Source organism: Camelina sativa, chromosome 19, assembly GCF_030686135.1.
Source record: "Camelina sativa cultivar CO46 ecotype springtype chromosome 19, ASM3068613v1".
NCBI lineage: Eukaryota > Viridiplantae > Streptophyta > Magnoliopsida > Brassicales > Brassicaceae > Camelina > Camelina sativa.
Genome location: NC_141898.1, coordinates 6,886,488 through 6,904,409, shown reverse-complemented (window position 1 = coordinate 6,904,409; position 17,922 = coordinate 6,886,488). Strand labels below are relative to the sequence as shown.

Genomic DNA, 17,922 nt, shown 5'->3' with positions numbered 1-17,922 from the left:
GTCAACAAGAATATTAAAGAATTAAATAAACACACAGAACTTTCGATTATATCATTATTTTGTTTGTTTCACACTTTCACTCGCTCTTCGTCGTCTCCTCCTACCTCTCTGTTTCTGAAACTTTTTTTTTTCTCTCTCTCTCTCTCTCTATCTATGAGACAACAACAACAACACTTATCACATTCATTCATTTGCTCCATTCTTTGACATCGCTGAGATCCCCATATTTCCCTTTTCTCTCTCATTTCCCATGCATTGTTCAGAACATATATGATCCTCCTCCACCATTGAAGGTCAGGTCATTGCTCTGAATCTTCTTCCGGAGAGAAACCTTTAGGGAAATTTGGGGATTCATCACCGATCACTACTTAAAAAGGTATCTTCTTTTTTTACCGTACAAAAAATGTTAAAGCCTTTGATACGGGAACCTGACTGTGTCACCACCGATAAGCCAGATAGTATTATAATTAATGTGGATCATGGATCACCAATTACACCGCTTCAGACCCGTTCCACCTCTACGGAGACCACTAGTAGTGGAAGTTGCAGTTCTAGCTCCTCTGGATCGGTTACGGGTCATGCTGGACATACAAGAAAACCCAGTTCGGATCGGCCCGTTTCGTCCTCCGCGGATCAATCCTCTAAGTCGAACAAAGCTCAATCCTTTAAGTCTAACACACCCTCCGCCGCTAAATCTAGTACTCCCTCCGCCGCACAATCAAAGTCGAGGAATGGCTCCTCCGCCGCTCAGTTTGGGTCTAGTAGTCCTGCCCGCGCTCAATCTCGTTCAAGCAGCCAAGTTGGCGTTAAGACAGGATGCCCAAAGACAGCAAGTGGGATTATAAGACCATCGAACTCTGTTTCGAGTACAACAAGAACAAAACCATCGGCTAAAAGCTCTAGTGCGTTGCAACAGCATGTCCAAATACTTCCCGGCGGGAACCTTTTCCCGTCGGGGAAGGTACAGATTACAGGCATGACTCAAGAGAAACCAAGAAGCATGGCTCTTGGGCCAGGTGGTGCTAAGTCATACGGGTACGGTAGCATTATCCCAGGAAACAACTTATCTCCGGTGAAGCCAACGAGGACGTCTTGTTCTTCTTCTTCTTCCTCTGTTTTGCCTTTAGCTATACGCAGCTCTAGCGACGCGGAGATACCGTGGAAGGTTGCTTTATATAGTTCGAATTCAGAAGAGGTAAAGAGAATTGGAAACGATATGTTCAAGAAAGGTTGTTTCACTGAGGCTTTGAAGTTGTATGATCGAGCAATAGAGTTATCACCAAGTAATGCGACTTACCATAGCAATCGAGCAGCTGCATTGTCTAGTTTGGGTCAGATTGGTGAAGCAGTGAATGAGTGTGAAAAAGCTATTAAATTGGATCCAAAATTTGCAAGGGCTCATCACCGTTTAGCCTTCTTGCTTCTTAGGTAAAACTGAATTGCTTAATAGAATCTTGATAGAGATTGGATATCTAATCAAATCTGAGTCTTGATTTGGTTGCAGATTAGGTTATGTCGATAGTGCAGGGATACACTTTTATTCAGTGGCAGAACCATCAGATCCCAAGGTGGTGAAGATGCTTCAACAAATAGATAGACACTTGAACAAATGCACATATGCAAGAAGAAGAGGTGAATGGAATATAGTTTTGACAGAAGTAAGTGCAGCCATGGCGTCTGGAGCTGATTCTTCTCCTCAGGTATATAACAAACATTCTTTTATTAATCCGTGTTACATCATGAAAACGTTTTTAAGTATTTTACATATCTCAAATCTTCAGCTAGCTATGTGTAAAGTTGAAGCACTACTGAAACTCCTACGGCTTGATGATGCTCAAAGAGAACTAGAATTTGTCCCCAAAGTAGAACCACTCCCGGTCTCTTACGCACAGACTCGGTTTTTCGATATGATATGTGAAGCTTACACATATTTTGTCAAATCCCAAATCGAGTTGGCTCTAGGGAGGTGAGATTTTGTAGACATTTTAGTTTGATTGTTGTCTTATTGCTATGTCATGGTTAAAAAAGAGTGAAGAGAAAATGATAAATTCTTGCAGGTTTGAAAATGCAGTTACAACTGCAGAGAAAGCTTCAGAGATGGATCCACAAAACTATGAAGTTGAAACGTTGTATAGAAATGTTAGATCAATTACAAGGGCGCGTGATCGTGGTAACGATCTTTATGAATTAGAAAGATACACTGAAGCAAGCTCAGCTTATGGGGAAGGCCTTAAGTATGATCCATCCAATGCTACTCTATTATGTCATAGAGCAGATTGTTTCTTTAAAGTTGGGATGTGGGAGAGTTCGATCGAAGATTGTAACCATGCATTGCTCATTCTACCAAGATACACAAAGCCTCGTCTTCAAAGGGCTGCTTCATATAGCAAGGTGAAATATATATATATATATATATATATGGTATGACTTAGTTTTGGTTTTTCACTTGTTCTAAGTTTATTATTTCTACGAAACTGTAGTTGGAAAGATGGGCTGAAGCAGTGAGCGACTATGAGACCTTAAGAAAGGAACTGCCTTATGACAAGCAATTGGCTGAGTCTTTGTTTCACGCTCAAGTTGCATTGAAGAAATCTCGCGGTGAAGTAGTTCTAAACATGGAGTTTGGAGGTGAAGTTGAGGAAATCTCTAGTCTTGAAGAGTTAAAAGCTGCATTAACCCGTCCTGGTAAGTGATATTTGAAACTTATATATGCTCTTAAGCAGTCAGAAAAATTCCCTCTAGTAACTTGTTGTATACTTCAATGGCAGGAGTTTCCATTGTACACTTTTTTAGAGCCTCTGATCCACAATGCAAGGAGATGTCTATTTTCATGGACGCATTATGTGTTCGTTACCCATCTTTACATTTCCTCAAGGTAAAAAACAAAAATGTGAAGACATCTGTTTATGTATCCAGAGAACAAGTAATCTTATTTGTGAAATTGTCTTTTCAATAGGTGGAGATTGTAAAGTGTCCAGCAGTGGGCGATGCAGAGAGAGTGAGAGTTGTGCCAACATTCAAAATTTACAAACTTGGGATTCGGATGAAAGAGATTGTGTGTCCAAGCAAGGAAGCACTAGAGAAAACAGTGAGACACTATGGCCTTTAGCAAAACTCAAAACAAGATAATGTTCACTCAAAAGAAGAAAAAAAAAGATCACTTCTGATTTTATTCATTCTTGCTCTGTTAGGTTTAGGAAGGAATTTAAAAGAGAGATTAGTCCCTTTGTACATAGAGAAAATTTTGGCTACTTAGGTGATGAAACCATATAAAATAAGCAGAGACAGAACATCATTCATTCATGTTGTCAACACATTTTTTCCATCAATAAAATTTCTTCTTCTTCTTCTTCTCTTCTTATCTGGTCTAACTCTTAAGCAGTGTTGTTACAGTGAGAACTGTACGCTATAGTAATACATGCAGACCAAATGCGAGCCGTGTGTCTTAAACAGCAAAAAAAACAAAAACAATCGTGTCGTGTCGTCAACGCACCTCCCTTCTTTAACGGCATAGTTCTATTAACATGCCTGCTGTATCAGGGACCACATTCAGACTTTAGACGACGTGCAATTTAAAGGTATTAACAAATGTAGATGGTTCTGAGACAGAGAGCAGTAGCAAAAGACAAAGAAGATCAAACATTAAGATTTACTGTCTCTGTTTTTGTTTCCACTTCCAGAAACAGAGCAGTGTTACTTTCATACAATGGAACGGTGGATACATAAAGTAAACTGTAATCCAACCGTAAAAAGTTATTATTTTTTGGATTCTAAAAAAGACATTATTAAGAGGGAAAATAAGAAGGAAAAAAAACGGAGAATTCAAAGTTTTGTTTTGTCTCACTGGCTCACTCACTTAACCTGTGTTTTGCAATCCTGCGGCGATACCCTTCATGGTTAAGATGAGCGTGTCCTCAAGTCCTGGCGCGTATTCACTCGTTGGGTTAAGCTTGACAAGCTCTTGTGCTGATTTGCTTGATTGCATGATCTCTTTGGAAATGTGTGGTCGCAGGGTCACATTGTAGTTTTGATCACGGATCCTCTTCAATGTGTAGGCTTGGCAAACGTTGAGGGTAGTAATGTAAGAGTCACGCAGCCTCAGTCTCTGTTTCAAGTAAGGGTCTCCTTCAAGAAGATCTTTATGTCCAGCAGTCTGCAACAACGAGATTTTTAGTCTCAGTGGTATTGTCAAGAAATAACCCCGTAAGGAACACGAAACAGAGGACTCTGCTTTATACCTGGAGGACGAGGTTCTTGGTTTCTTCAAAGTTGGCTCTGAGTTTCTCTCCAAAAGCCCACAAATCTTCTGAGACAAGAAGCTTGTCGTACAAAGCAGCAATCCCAGGGTCTCCCTTGGCGAACACCATTTCAATTAGATCGATGGTGACTCGGAAGAACGGCCAGTGTTTGTACATATCTTGCAGCATGTGGAGGTTTCTCACATCCTTCTTAATCGCAAACCTAAAAGCTGCTCCGAAACCTAACCATACAGGAAGATGGAATCTTGTTTGCGTCCAAGCAAAGATCCATGGGATTGCACGGAGAGATTCGATCCCACCGCTTGGTTTTCTCTTTGAAGGTCTACTACCAATGTTCATACGTCCATACTCCAGCTCCGGAGTAGCCTGAGAAACCAAACCAACGCTTTGAGGTATACTCAAACACACATAAAAACTTTGGTGAATTATGGATTGATGTGAATGAATACTTACGAGGCGGAAGTACTCGACAAATCGAGGTTCTTGGAAAACGACAGATCGGTATTCCTCAGTTGCAACAACCGCCATTTCATCTAGCAAAGCACGCCACTCAGGTTTTGGTGAAATTGGAGGGTTCATTCCGTGCTCTAGAGTTGCAGCTGTGAAACGCTGAAGTGTTCTGAAGCATAAGTGTTCCTCACCAAATGATTGCTCAATGACCTCACCCTGCACTGTGACTCGAAGAGAGCCGTTAACTGTATCCGGCGGCTGAGACAATATAGCAAGATGAGTAGGACCACCTCCTCTTCCGACTGTGCCACCACGGCCATGGAACATAGTTAGCTTCACTCCATATTTCTTAGCAACCTTCACAAGCTCTTCTTGAGCTTTGTATAGCTCCCAAGCAGCTGAGAGACGCCCAGCATCTTTCCCTGAATCTGAGTAACCGATCATAACCTCTTGTTTACCGTTAATACGGTTTTTGTACCAGTCTATAGAAAAGAGTCTTGCAACAGCTGCAGGAGCTGCTTCAAGATCAGCTAGCTTCTCAAAGAGTGGAACAACTCTAAGTGGCTTTTTCACATGGCATTCACGCTGTAAAAGCTCAACCGCAAGCACATCACTAGGTGAAGTTGCCATAGAGATAATGTAAGCTCCAAAACAATCTGAAGGCAGCTCAGATATGACTTTGAACGTGTCGAGGACATCAGAAATATCTTCGGTTTTGGGAAGATCAGGTCCGAATAGTGGACGTTTTCCACTTAGTTCAGCTAAAAGCCACTCCTGTCGGCCTTCTTCAGACCAGTCTCTATAGGAGGAACCGATGTCCAAATGCTTGGTGATAGCATCCAAGACATCTGTGTGGCGTTCAGACTCTTGCCTAATGTCAACTCTCACAAGGGAGAGTCCAAAGGTAGAGACTTGCCTCAAGAAATCAAGAAGGCTTCCATCAGCTATTGAGCGGTCACCACATGCACATAGTGATCGGTAACAGAGCTCAAGAGGCTCCAAGAACTGTGTAAATAGAAGAGTAAACACAAATTGAAGTCCGTGAATATAATGGCAAGAACAAGGTTCTTAATTAAAATCAGGTAACAATTTAATAAAGAAGCAATATTCAGAGTATGAAAGGCTGCTTACCTCTTCCACATTGGTGAAAGTAGCTTCTTCAGGGATGTCAGAGATTCCGTTACTCAGCAATTGACGAGAGCGCTCACGTGTGTGATACAGTTTATCCCTCACATCACCAAGAATCACACGATATGGCTCAGTTGGAGGAATTGTCTTCCAGAATTCTGCATTGAGTTAAACGAAAAAACAACTTAGAAAATGCAAGAGCAACACCATTGCAGTATGTGTTTCTTTTTCAAGCTTGCAACAAGAAATCTCCAAAACTTCGTACCTATATAATGTTTTGCAGCATCTTTCCTTGAGTTCCTGTGGAGTTCATCCGCCCTAACACGGAACTCATCAGTGCAACGCCACATAGACAACTGCCAAGAAGAACACAAATGAATCAAAAGAATCTTAAAGCAGGAAAAAACTGGCAAATGAGTACATGTAAAAAGAGATAAAAACCTCAAACATCAGATTCTCGATTTGGTTATAGTAGAGATTGGCAGCCATCATTCTAGCCAGCAAGCACACATCTCTAGTGACCTCAGGTGTAACCCTCGGATTACCTGATATTCAGGTAAGTGGATTAGTGGGTGAGCAAAAAAAGGAAATAAGAGAAATATTTGGTTGTCAGTAATCTGAAAACGCATGTACCATCACGATCACCGCCCATCCATGAAGAGAACTGGATCAATGGGGCATTGTAAGGGACACGTTCATCAATCCCAATGTTTTTCAGAGCTGTATCCACACGACGCAAGAACTTGGGGACACCTTTCCAGATTGTCTCATGGAAATAACTCATTCCAGCTCTCATTTCATCTTGTGGGGTTGGAGGTGTTCTTCTAATCTCATCTGTACGGAATGCAGCTTGAATCTAAACAAAACAGGAGAGTTTTAAAAGCCAATCTTCTGAATCAACATGGTACAATTCAATGAGGTTGAGTTCTTACCTCTCTTTGCAGAGACTCATCGAGCTCCTGCTTGTCATCAGGAGTAATGTCCTTTGCATATAGTTGAGCAAGACAGTCTCTTATCCTGAGAAACCATTTAAGGTCAATATACAAAAGCAAAAGAAAAGAAAAAGAAAAAAAAGACAGCAAAAGTAAAAAAAACGAACCTCCCATGCTTCTGAAGCAATGATCTACGCACAGACTGAGTAGGATGAGCAGTCAAAACCAAATCGACAGTCTGATTCTTCAGGGCATCAAAGATCTCTTCAGGGGACTTACCAAGATCAGAAACGAGTCTCTTGAAAGTCTCTTCGATATCGGATTCAGTAGTAGCAGAGCTCTCATCAACGAAATCACCCTTCTTGAGCTTCTTGATCCTGCGGCGGTGAGCAATCTGCACCTCCTCAGCCAAGTTGGCTAAGTTAAGCATGTGAGAGAAAGCCTTGGAGATAACAATGGAGTCACCAGCATCCAAACTCGTCAGGAGACTCCCTAGTTCCTCAAGCTTCTTAGGCTCACGCTTCCCTTCATACTCAGCAGATAGCTCGTATAGCTCTTGAACCTGTTTCCACAAGACCATTTTATCAAATTCACAAATAAACCAAAAACAGAACTATACACCAAAACATTTCACCAGTATACATAACTAACACGTCAACCGAATCTGATTCAAACTTTACATAGTCTCTACTCAATCCAATCCACCAGTAAAAACTTAAAACCACTAAATCGAAACAAAAAGATGAGATTTTTAAGATCTCTAGCTAGCAAATGGGTATAGATTCAATCCTATACAAACAAAAAGAAGAAGAAGAAGAAGAAGAAGAAGGATTGAGGAAACGATCGAGGAGAAGAGCATCATACTCAATAAGCTTATCGTCTTCGCTGACTTTAGCAGGAACAAGTTGCCGAAGCTGCGCATCAATTGATGCCATCTTCTCTACGTTCCGACCCGCCATTATCGCCGATCAATCACAAAACTCTCCACCAGCTTTCTCTCAGTTCTTCTCTGTAAATCATATCATATCGAATGAAAACCAAATAATAATTAAATTGAAAAAAAAAAATCTGTTGGCAACTGACTCAAAATTAGCCGAAAAAACAGGGGATTTGGTATAGACTGGCCCGAAAAAAAATTCAGAATTTGATTTGATTGAGACAAACCTTGAAGATAAAAAGAAGAGATCTGCGGATAGTTCGGGAAGAAAGCAAATCGATCGATGTTGGGAAGAATAGAAGAAAAAGGTTTTGTTGGTTGGCGTTTATGGGTTGGGTGAGGGAATCAGATTCAGAGATGAAGGAGAATGAGAAAGCAGAGTCTGAGTATATATAGACGAGAGAGCAAGTGCGTTACACTGTGTAAAACGGGCATGACATGGGAATGCATGCATGCTTTGTATATACAACTCATATTTTAACTCTTTTTTCATTATTTCCCTTATATCTTAAATACTTTATATATTTTTTATTATTATTATTATCATATGTAGTGAAAACTGAAAAGTATATATTCAGCAAATCCATCTTATGTAATTGTACAGAGGAATAATACTCAGGGATATTCTTTCAAATATAATATATATGGTAAATTTAAAAAAAAGAATCATTTCACTAATTCAATTATATTTTCTCATAGGGTGAATATAATTTTCGAATATAATTAATATAGCCATAGTAATTCAATTGATTCTGTGGAGCATTACATAATTAAGTTATAAGTGGTCAAAGATCTCTTGTATATGGATCTTCATTTCTTAATTGTAAAAGAGACAATTATGGAATTTACCTTTCATTGGATTTTGAATGAATCTTAGCTGATGAAGAAAATAAACATACAGGATCGTGTGAGCTCGTGCATGCATCTTTGTCTATGTACAGATCTCTCTGACTTACCCTAACTTTCACATACGATCAAGCTGACTTTTAAAATGTTTTAGACTTTTAGTTCTTCAGTATATATATTTTACTTTATTTCTTTAAAATTACTATAAACAATTAGCATGTTATTTTATTTTATTTTAATATTTTATATGATAACATGATATCATACTATAATTTAGTAAAATCATTTGCCTACTGATTGAAAAAATGAATAGATTTACGGGTTTTTAGTCTTATTGTTGGCTATTAACGGAATATTCGAATCACTGAGTACGTCATTATAATATGCAACTCAAGTCAACCAAGTTTGTGATCTGTTGTTAAAAATTATATAGAGCTTGTGATCTGTTCGAATATTCGATTTAATTCTGATTCATTTTCGTCGTAGTAGTATCAGTGTATCACACTTGAAAAAACAAAATTCGATTACGTTTCAAATTTTTAGGACTAATAAAAAATGTCGTTTCAAACCATCGAAATATTAGGGAGCTTAGCGTGTCAAATATTTTGGAATAACTAAACTCTCTATACGTTTATAAAATATTAAAATTAGAGATTAGAAAAATGGCTCTTGGGTAGACTGATTCGTTTTAAGCATATAGATCATTGACCCTTTTGTATCTCTTAATATGTTATTTTATAAATCATTGCCGTCTTCTTAATTTGAAATTTAGCGATAATGCTGAATTAAATATAACGAAAATTTTATAGTTTATACATCGCTTTATTGGCTCAAAGCAATAAACAAAGTTCAATTATTGACTAATGTATATATATATATATATATATATATATTGGTCATTGGATGATAGATACATTAATATAAAAGTTATGCATTAGTGATTAGTGATTTGGTGTGGGGTCAGTGTCGGTGATAATTTGGTTGACGTATTAGATGATAAGTTAACATTATTTATCAGAAACATTCGAGGAGGGTAACGACGATAGTCTTCATTTTATATTTCAATTTTTAGTTAATGAATAATCACAAGTGGGATAATTCATGAAAAGCAAATATGGTGAGGCTTATCAAGTTAAAAAATAAAGTTTGTATGTTGCGATGTCATTTAACTTTAAATCATATATAAATTATTATCTGTTATCCTGTTTTTCTCTCAAATATTCTGCTCTTTCTTAACCTTCAATTTTTTATACAAATATTTTGCATTTTGCAATATTCTTTTCTAGTTCTATTTTTTATATATATTTAATTTCTTAAATTACCCAAAAGAGATTAATTATATATAATTGACGAAAGAGAAAGAAGTGGGACAACAAAGAGAAAGCTTTAAGATCAACGAAATTGATATTTGGTTAAAATTTGAGTCAGCAACATTGAAGCCTATGACTCTATGAGCAACTCAAGACATTGTTAATAGTTGAGCACAGCTTGGTCTAGAAGACTGGAAATCTTCAGGCTAGCGGAAAAAAAAAAACAGGACAGCTTCCAATGTTATCTCATAGCAAGTTACCTACTCGGTTCTGATTCAAACATATGTTAACAAAACTTAAACAGCAGATTTCCTTGGCGTAGGGACTTGTCTTACTTGTCTGTTCATTTGTTCAACAGCAGATTTCTCAGGCAACCAACTCAGACTCAGCTTTTTCTGCAGGAATATGATTTTGGAAGACTGTTTGGTAATCCAAGCTTCTAGCGGTTTCAAAGAAATGAGCCACGGCTTCCTCTGGTGTCCCTACCAAGACACCGTGTCCTAGATTGAGAATATGCCCCTTTGGTCCAGCACACTTCACAACTCTGACAACAAAAGAAACATTACTTTCAGTTTCTTGAATTTAACTTCATAAGCATAGCTCTATCATCAGCTGAACAAAGTAACTACCTACCTTAGAATTTCTTCGGTTAAAGCAGGGAGCGGAGAGAATAGGTAAGCTGGATCCACATTTCCCTGTACACTAACATCACTTCCCAATCGCCTCCTTCCATCAGCCATATCTACAGTCCAGTCAAGCCCAATAACATCAGCTCCAGTAGTCTTCATTCGCTCAAGAAGGCCACCATTTCCATTGATGTAGAAAACTATAGGCGTATCTGGACATCTTTTCTTTACAGCATGAATGATCTGGCGAGCCCAAAATGACATGAAAAACGTTAGACGTAAAAAGAGAATCTAGTCCTCAAGATGAAAGCACTTAAATTATACCTCTTCGATGTAGGGTTTGGACCAGCGTTCCCACATCTCAGGAGTCAGCTGGCCACCCCATGAATCGAATATTTGTATGCAATGAGCTCCGTGCTCAACTTGGTAAACAACATACTCCGTAATGGCCTTGGTTAAATGAGATAAGAGAGCTCTCAATACGTTTGGTGCAGTGTGGCACATATTCTTTATGACCGTATACGTCCGAGTTGTTCCTCCTTCAACAATATATGTTGCAATTGTCCAAGGAGCTCCAACGAAACCTAATACAGCAGCATGTTCCCCAACCTTTCAAAACAAGAAACCGTTTTCACAAACTGGAAGGTATTGGTTAAGTCTAGAGGAAAGCTGAGAAGAAGGAGGAAAACCACCTTTTGTCTCAGAATCTTGAGAGAATCTCCAACAAACTGCAGTTTCTCGAAATCAATGGGATGCAACTTCTTTAAATCTTCTTCAGTTCGGATGGGAGATTGGATCACGGGGCCTTTTACATCTTCAATGTCAAATGGGACACCAAATGCGGGTAAAGGCGTGAGGATGTCAGAGAAGATGATGACACCGTCTGGTCTAAATGCTTGCCAAGGCTGCAAAGAGATTTCCACGATTAGATCAGTGTTCTCTGACCTCTCTCTGAAGGACGGGTGTTTCTTGGCGAGCTTTTGGTAAACAGCCATATACCTTCCTGCTTGCCTCATCATCCAAGCTGGAGGGCGACTCACAACTTGCCCTTTCGCAGCCTTAACCAACAATGGATCTGATTATAACATTTTTGAACAAAATGTGAGAAAACTCTTTTAGACTTACAAAAAGGTTAAGGCTACAGTTTCATTGATCGTTACTAGCTAAAATATCAAGTTAAGTGACCTAAAAACTGGAAATTTCGTCTTCTGTTCCACATGGTCAAAAGAGAAACTAACACCAATTCAAGGGCAACTTCAAGCTAAAACATCTACACTCAAGAGCTGTTCAATTTTGACATTCCAATGAGCAGCTAGAAACCTGAATCTAACAATATCACTTCACAATCGAAAAGCACAAATCTCCAAGAATTTAGATTGCAGGAAGATACGTACCGGAAGAGGAGGAGGAGCAAGCTACGAGGAGCTTCCGAGCAGCAAGACTGTGTCTTTTTGGATCACAAACCAATCCCACATTGATGGGATTCGATCGAAACCCTATCGGTAACGACAATCCCGAGGAGTAGCATCTCGACGAGCTACAGGCACTGTGTATATAAAAAAAAAAAAGTCTCGGACTTTAGCAAGAAGAGTACTAAACAAGCTCATTTTAATCGGAAAGAACAAAAATTGGAACTTTAATCGGACCTGGTTGGTGATGATAAGCTCATTTTCAATCACAGAAGAAGCAAAGAGTTTGAAGAACAATGCTTTCTGTGATTTTACCCGCTTCCTTGGTTCGGTCTGGTCAGATGTTTCCCTTATCACCGAGGGGAAGACAGAGAGATGCGATTGAAAGGTCAACTCTTTGATCTTCTTAAGTCAATCCCTTCGACGGCTGTTATGTAGCCACGTATGACATATCAGGATAATAGTAGGACCCACCTTTCGGATTCTTTAGTTGCTTCCGGTACAATTCTCTGGTTCGGTTTATAACGGTTTAGACACAGGTTAAATCTGATACCACTTCAAATTGATCGGTTTATTCTCACATCTTGAGTGTTTTGAAGTAAGGTTTTAAGAGGATCGTTAGTGGATTACCTCTCCTAAGTTACTCTTAAATTAATTAATCATATAATTAATACAAATCTATATAATAATAACAATTTGAATAAATGCCAATAACAATTGCAATTTTTCGCCGTACCTTTTCATAAAATATGTATATATATTTCTTTGACAGAAAATTTCAACGGTTGCATTTCTCTAAAAAGTTGCGTCTGTTAAATGTAGAGTTGTGTCTCTTACAAACAGTTGTGTCTATTCAAATGTTCGCATCTTTATAAATTTATATATAAGTGACTTCTCATCATTATATTCAAATTTTCTTTATTTTGTATTTTTGACAGAATTTTTTTACAGTTGTGTCTCTCTAAATAGTTCCGTCTGTTGAATATAAAGTTGCGTCTTTTACAAACAGTTGTGTCTATTCAAATGTTTACATCTTTAGAAATCTATATATAAATAACTTCTCATCATTGTATTCAATTTTTTTTATATTTGTATTAGTTATAAGAGAATTTTATATTTTTGACAGAAATTTTTTACAGTTGCGTCTCTCTCAAAAGTTGCATCTGTTGAATATAGAGTTGTGTTTTTTACAAATAGTTGTGTCTATTCAAATTTTCACATCTTTATAAATCTATGTATAAATAACTTCTCATCATTGTATTCAATTTTTTTATATATTTGTATTAGTTAAAACAGAATTTGTTAGAAATGACGTTTCATCACTGTGAAAATTTTACTGCAGTTTAATATATTTTGTTAATCGTTGTAATATTTAACTATATTCAGTCTCTAGGTATACATCTTCATAAATTATTAATTTTAATATATTAAAACATATATTTTAGTCGTTTAATTGAACCATTACAATATTGGTATAATTAATATTTAAGATCACATTACTTGGATAAACTATTCATAAATTATTATTTATTAGTTTTAAATAACTAAAATATATTTAAAATGAATTGTTGCAACCTTTTAATTACACCACGACAAATTTTGTTTATTTAATGAACCATTAAAACTTTTGATTTATCTTATAAATTGTTGCAAATTTTTTGGTAAATTTGATATTTATGGTTGTGTCTACAATACTAAAATATATTTAAATAATTTTTGGTTTTTGTTTAAGTAATCTTAAGATACTCTCTTTAAACATCTATTCATCGAGAGTTATCATTCTATTGGTATGAATCCAAACCGAAATTTTGGTTTTTAGCTGTTAAAAAAAGTGGTTCAAGTTGGGTTTTCAGAAAATGAGAGCATATTGGCTCGTATATATATATTTTTTTTTTTCTGTCACAAGTATATATTTGTCTACTCCATGCTTTTTGATTAGAAAACTAATTGTATTATAGAAAACAATATGGATTTCTATATTTCTATTTCTTAAAAAAATATCTGATTATAAAATATTAAGGTAAAAATAAAAATAAAATATTAAAATTCGTTCTATTATATTTTCTACATTTGAGAATATTCAGTTTATTGGAAGATGGAAAACCGATGATCAACAGAAAAATTGACGGTTGAGATGATTGTCCAATAAACTATCTTGGCGACAAAGACTTATCTACAACTTTATATAGGTTAAGGGAATTTGTATATTTAGTTTTAGTCATAATACACTCAAATTGAAATCTTAACAACAAAATATACTGAATATGAAATGTTTGAAAAGGTTTTGGATTCTGACTGCCAAACAAAAAAAGGAGTGTGTGAGAGCAATGAACCCGATCGTCTTTGGCCGACCATCTTCCTTAGACGCGCACATTGTGATGCTACATCATATACCTAAATATTATTGTTATAAGTTTTAACTATTATTTTTCCCCTCTAATATTTATTTATGTGTGACTCGGGATAATTAACCAGCATCTTAGGCGGAGAAAAATAAGTAGTAAGTACATTCAATATTGGATTAACTATATATATATATAATCTATTATAATTGCCAAAATGTTTAATGACTATAGGTTGTTTTATATAGAAATATGTTTCATCTATAAAACGATAGTTGTTTGTATTATATATTCATTTACAATACTGCCTTTATGAAAATAGATATATTCTTTTTTATATGAATATATAACTGAGTTTTGATTCAAGTAAATAAAATATGTGATAATTTTCTGTTTAGTTATATTCAAATTTGAGAGGATTGGTAATTTTCTTACTGATTGACTGAATAGTAATATTAATATTCATTTTTTATGAAGTAAAAATTGATTTTGTAAATAGAAATATGTTTGAGTTATGCTAAAAAGGATAAAAATAATTAATTTAAATGAATTTAAACAAAGCATTATGTCATATTAAGAATGGTCCTCAATTAATATTTTTAATATTTGTAATTTATTATATGATTATTTAAGAAATTTATAGTGTCTTATACAATGTATTCATAATTTTATCGTTTAAAACAAAACAAAAAGAAAGAAATTTAAAAATATAATCATTTACATATCATATTTGACAACAAGTGAACAAGTTGTAATGGTTCATAAAATATACAAAAATATGACTGTAAGATTAAGAAGAGAAGACACGACTGTAGATTGCATTTATTCATTTTTTCAGAAATTAAAAAATATTTACGAAAATTTATTACGAAAAGACACAGATAAAATGTTACATTGAAAAGATGCGAACGAAAGGTTACGAATAAAAGCGAACAAAATGACACGACTGCAATGTAATCTCATGGCAGTTAATCGTAAAATTTTGTTTAATTTGATGTGTGTACTGTGTAGCATTGATAATTATTTATTTAATTATATGTGAAGGTAAGATTATTTTTTTAAGTATATTTTTCAACTAAAATATAAAGAATTTTTCAAAAAATTGTATGTTTTTGAAAATTTTATTAAATAGTTTAAGAATCTCAATAGTTTAAGAATCTCAATAGTTTAATAAATAAATTTAATTAAAGAATTTTTATAATAAATATTTTACTAAAATGAGTTCCCCCGCGATATCTTGGGGGCTCCATACCTAGTTTAAATAAAGCAACCCTAAGAGTATTTTTGCAAAATCATTCATTTACTAGAGAACCCAAAGAAGGTTGCTCAATCTTTTTAATAATATTTTTTTAATTTGTGTTTAGTAATTATCAAACTTTAATAATCTAAAATGACAAAACAATTATTAAAAAATTTATATTACATAAAACTTTGGAATCTTAAACATATTTTACAAACTTTGGAATATTAAACATATTTTACAAAATTCAAAATAGTTCACATATTTTACAAAATTTGAAATATTAAAGACAACCATTTTGAAATATGAATGTAAGAAAAAACATTCATATTAGCTCAAGAAAGACAACCATTTTGCTTATTTATTTATTTATTTTTCTCTTTTCTTTGTACCAAGAAAAAATGCATATTGCGAGAAGAAAATGATACAGAGCTTGAGTAAAAAGATGAGGTATTATAGGGTTTATATATGAATGTACAGACAAGTATCTAAGTCCATCTATTCCTTTGGCCAGTATGGGACTTTCATTATATATATCTCAAGATTATGGTATATGATGACGACGGTATAAGTAATAACCCATTAGAACCACCTGAAAACAAGAATCACCAGTAGCAAGAGGGAGAATCCCATCGCCGGCAACATCACCATATATTTTCATCTTCATTTCCTCAGTATAAAGTGATAAGAGTTTGAGAGAAAGAGAAAAGAGTCATTACAGTGATTGCGGAAGCAGCAAGGCCAGCTCTTTCTCTAGGATCCTTGCGGTAGTAGTTTCCGAAATAGAGAAATGTCGCATAGTACCACAAGAAAGGGAACAAAAACCCCAGGAGAAAGCTGTAAAAGGGGGGATAGATAGATTGTAAGTAAACGAATTGGTTATAGCGAAGCAGCATTGACTTAACTCGGAAAAAAAAAACAAATACTGTCATACTCACGAGAACCATCCGATGCCACAACCAAAGCAAGGAAGAGGCTTGTCATAATAAGCTCCACTTTCTACCTCCTCCACATCTTTTACAAGTGTATATCTTCCTTTCCCACAAACCATAGCATCTATCATACAAAGCCAATGTCTCTTAGTTAACGGAAAAGGTAAGCAAAAGACAAAATTTTTTTTGCAGGAGTTCTATAGATGAACATAACAATAGTGTACATCTTAAAAAGAGTTTCTCTGAACTTTAAGAGCAGAGTAATATTTAGCAGCTGGTCTGACCAGACTGGCATGTAGTGTAGTGAATGGTGATGGTACCTTTAAGAGCAGAGTAATATTTAGCAGCTGGTCTGACTAGACTGGCATGCTTATCACCAATCGATTTTACCAGCTCTGAACTTGCATCTCCACTCTCTTTAACAGCTGCTTAATCAACAGATAAATCCAAAGAGGTGAGAAACTAGATGGATATGATAAGGGACAGTCTAAGTTGTCTCATCTATAAAGTCAAGGCCATGGTTCCTCCCTTAATCCAAGAAATCATAGTTTGTGGGTATAAAAACAGGACAAAATTTCATGATCTTTAAACTACAACTTAGAGGCTTAGAGCTAAAGTAAAGTAAAGATTTTGAGGACTGATATGATAACAAAAAGCACATAAGAGGGGGAAAATGGTGGGAGTGTCTGCAATGCCTTCGCCAGGGCTGGCACTAGTAGAGGGAACACTGCAACTTGTAGGTGAATCCGGTGATCCTTGTGCATCGTTTTGGCCTTGTAAGCCTTTGAAGTCACCAACATCAATGCCTTCGCCAGGGTTGTACACCTCCAACCACACAACGGTCTGGTTCCGGGACAAGATCCTAAACCAATGTTCCCAGAAGCATCACATACTCATCAAAGACCAAAGATTTTGAAGCAATAGTTAAACAGAGCAAAACCATTTTTCAGTTTTGAATTCGTACCTGCATTTGTTGGATTACCGCAAGATCGAACGTCCACAAGCCAAGCCTAGAAGCAGCAACTCCAGACATGAGCATGTATGATGCTAATTTCTCCTTTTCCACCCAAATGGATCCAACACAAACTAAAAGACAGGTCCACTACAGAAACAAGAGCCCCACTTTGATAACATATTCATATAAATCAAAGACCAGTTCAGATAAAGTGGTGTTCTGTTCTCCCCTGTTTTCTTAGCAAATCCAGAAATCTCAAGGAATCTAAGCTTACCCTTGTGTCATTGATTAGCTATGTCAAAGCAATTCCCACAAACATTACACAATTTGATTCCGATTCTATAGCAATTCTCACAAACCAATCGAAAGGAACCTAGCTGAGAATGGTGAAAACCCATGTACTTTTCTATCTTAAGAGCCCATCATCCTTCCCTCTTAAAATTATCATCAGCATTATCATATCATATAAGTCTAATACATGTCTTCTACAACCTTGAGCTGATCTAGCAAAAGCTTGTACAACCATAGGATTACAAAGCAAAGAGTAATCAACATT

The 17,922-nt window shown here is 36.0% G+C and overlaps 3 protein-coding genes across 4 annotated transcripts; 1 reads left to right on the top strand and 2 right to left on the bottom strand.

The window, feature by feature from the left end:
- LOC104765313 (TPR repeat-containing thioredoxin TTL2-like) lies at window positions 1-3,349 on the top strand. Its single transcript, XM_010489007.3, has 7 exons — window positions 1-1,428; window positions 1,505-1,700; window positions 1,782-1,966; window positions 2,058-2,391; window positions 2,481-2,685; window positions 2,769-2,875; window positions 2,957-3,349. Exons 1-7 carry the CDS (start codon window positions 404-406, stop codon window positions 3,107-3,109), a joined length of 2,205 nt encoding a protein of 734 aa, XP_010487309.2. The 5' UTR covers window positions 1-403; the 3' UTR covers window positions 3,110-3,349.
- A 265-nt stretch (window positions 3,350-3,614) lies between these two features.
- Window positions 3,615-8,069, bottom strand: LOC104767516 (phosphoenolpyruvate carboxylase 3-like). Of its 2 annotated transcripts, XM_087500910.1 has the most exons (11): window positions 7,934-8,069; window positions 7,574-7,778; window positions 6,937-7,344; window positions 6,770-6,854; window positions 6,471-6,693; window positions 6,279-6,382; window positions 6,103-6,193; window positions 5,841-5,995; window positions 4,713-5,714; window positions 4,239-4,625; window positions 3,615-4,153 (listed from the first exon to the last, which is right to left on the bottom strand). In XM_087500910.1, exons 2-11 carry the CDS (start codon window positions 7,726-7,728, stop codon window positions 3,857-3,859), a joined length of 2,907 nt encoding a protein of 968 aa, XP_087357036.1. In that variant the 5' UTR covers window positions 7,729-7,778; window positions 7,934-8,069; the 3' UTR covers window positions 3,615-3,856. The 2 variants fall into 2 exon arrangements, with proteins under 2 accessions (XP_087357036.1, XP_087357035.1); XM_087500909.1 differs by lacking the exons at window positions 7,574-7,778; window positions 7,934-8,069 and having other exon boundaries at window positions 6,937-7,377.
- Window positions 8,070-9,937: 1,868 nt separating this feature from the next.
- LOC104765312 (uroporphyrinogen decarboxylase 1, chloroplastic) lies at window positions 9,938-12,387 on the bottom strand. The gene is made up of 6 exons (XM_010489006.3): window positions 12,135-12,387; window positions 11,883-12,034; window positions 11,181-11,563; window positions 10,813-11,097; window positions 10,496-10,731; window positions 9,938-10,406 (listed from the first exon to the last, which is right to left on the bottom strand). The coding sequence occupies exons 1-6, from the start codon at window positions 12,155-12,157 to the stop codon at window positions 10,229-10,231; spliced, it is 1,257 nt and encodes a 418-aa protein (XP_010487308.2). The 5' UTR covers window positions 12,158-12,387; the 3' UTR covers window positions 9,938-10,228.
- Window positions 12,388-17,922: the final 5,535 nt, after the last annotated feature.

Coding starts and splice junctions, on each gene's coding strand:
- LOC104765313 (XM_010489007.3), top strand. CDS start 404: ATGTTAAAGCCTTTGATACGGGAACCTGACTGTGTCACCACCGATAAG. Junction 1,701..1,781: donor GAGCTGATTCTTCTCCTCAG/GTATATAACAAA, acceptor TCAAATCTTCAG/CTAGCTATGTGTAAAGTTGA. Junction 2,392..2,480: donor GGGCTGCTTCATATAGCAAG/GTGAAATATATA, acceptor ACGAAACTGTAG/TTGGAAAGATGGGCTGAAGC.
- LOC104767516 (XM_087500910.1), bottom strand. CDS start 7,728: ATGGCGGGTCGGAACGTAGAGAAGATGGCATCAATTGATGCGCAGCTT. Junction 6,383..6,470: donor GATGGGCGGTGATCGTGATG/GTACATGCGTTT, acceptor CCTGAATATCAG/GTAATCCGAGGGTTACACCT. Junction 4,626..4,712: donor TTGTCGAGTACTTCCGCCTC/GTAAGTATTCAT, acceptor TTGGTTTCTCAG/GCTACTCCGGAGCTGGAGTA.
- LOC104765312 (XM_010489006.3), bottom strand. CDS start 12,157: ATGAGCTTATCATCACCAACCAG. Junction 11,098..11,180: donor TCAAGATTCTGAGACAAAAG/GTGGTTTTCCTC, acceptor TTGTTTTGAAAG/GTTGGGGAACATGCTGCTGT. Junction 10,407..10,495: donor TTAACCGAAGAAATTCTAAG/GTAGGTAGTTAC, acceptor TTTTGTTGTCAG/AGTTGTGAAGTGTGCTGGAC.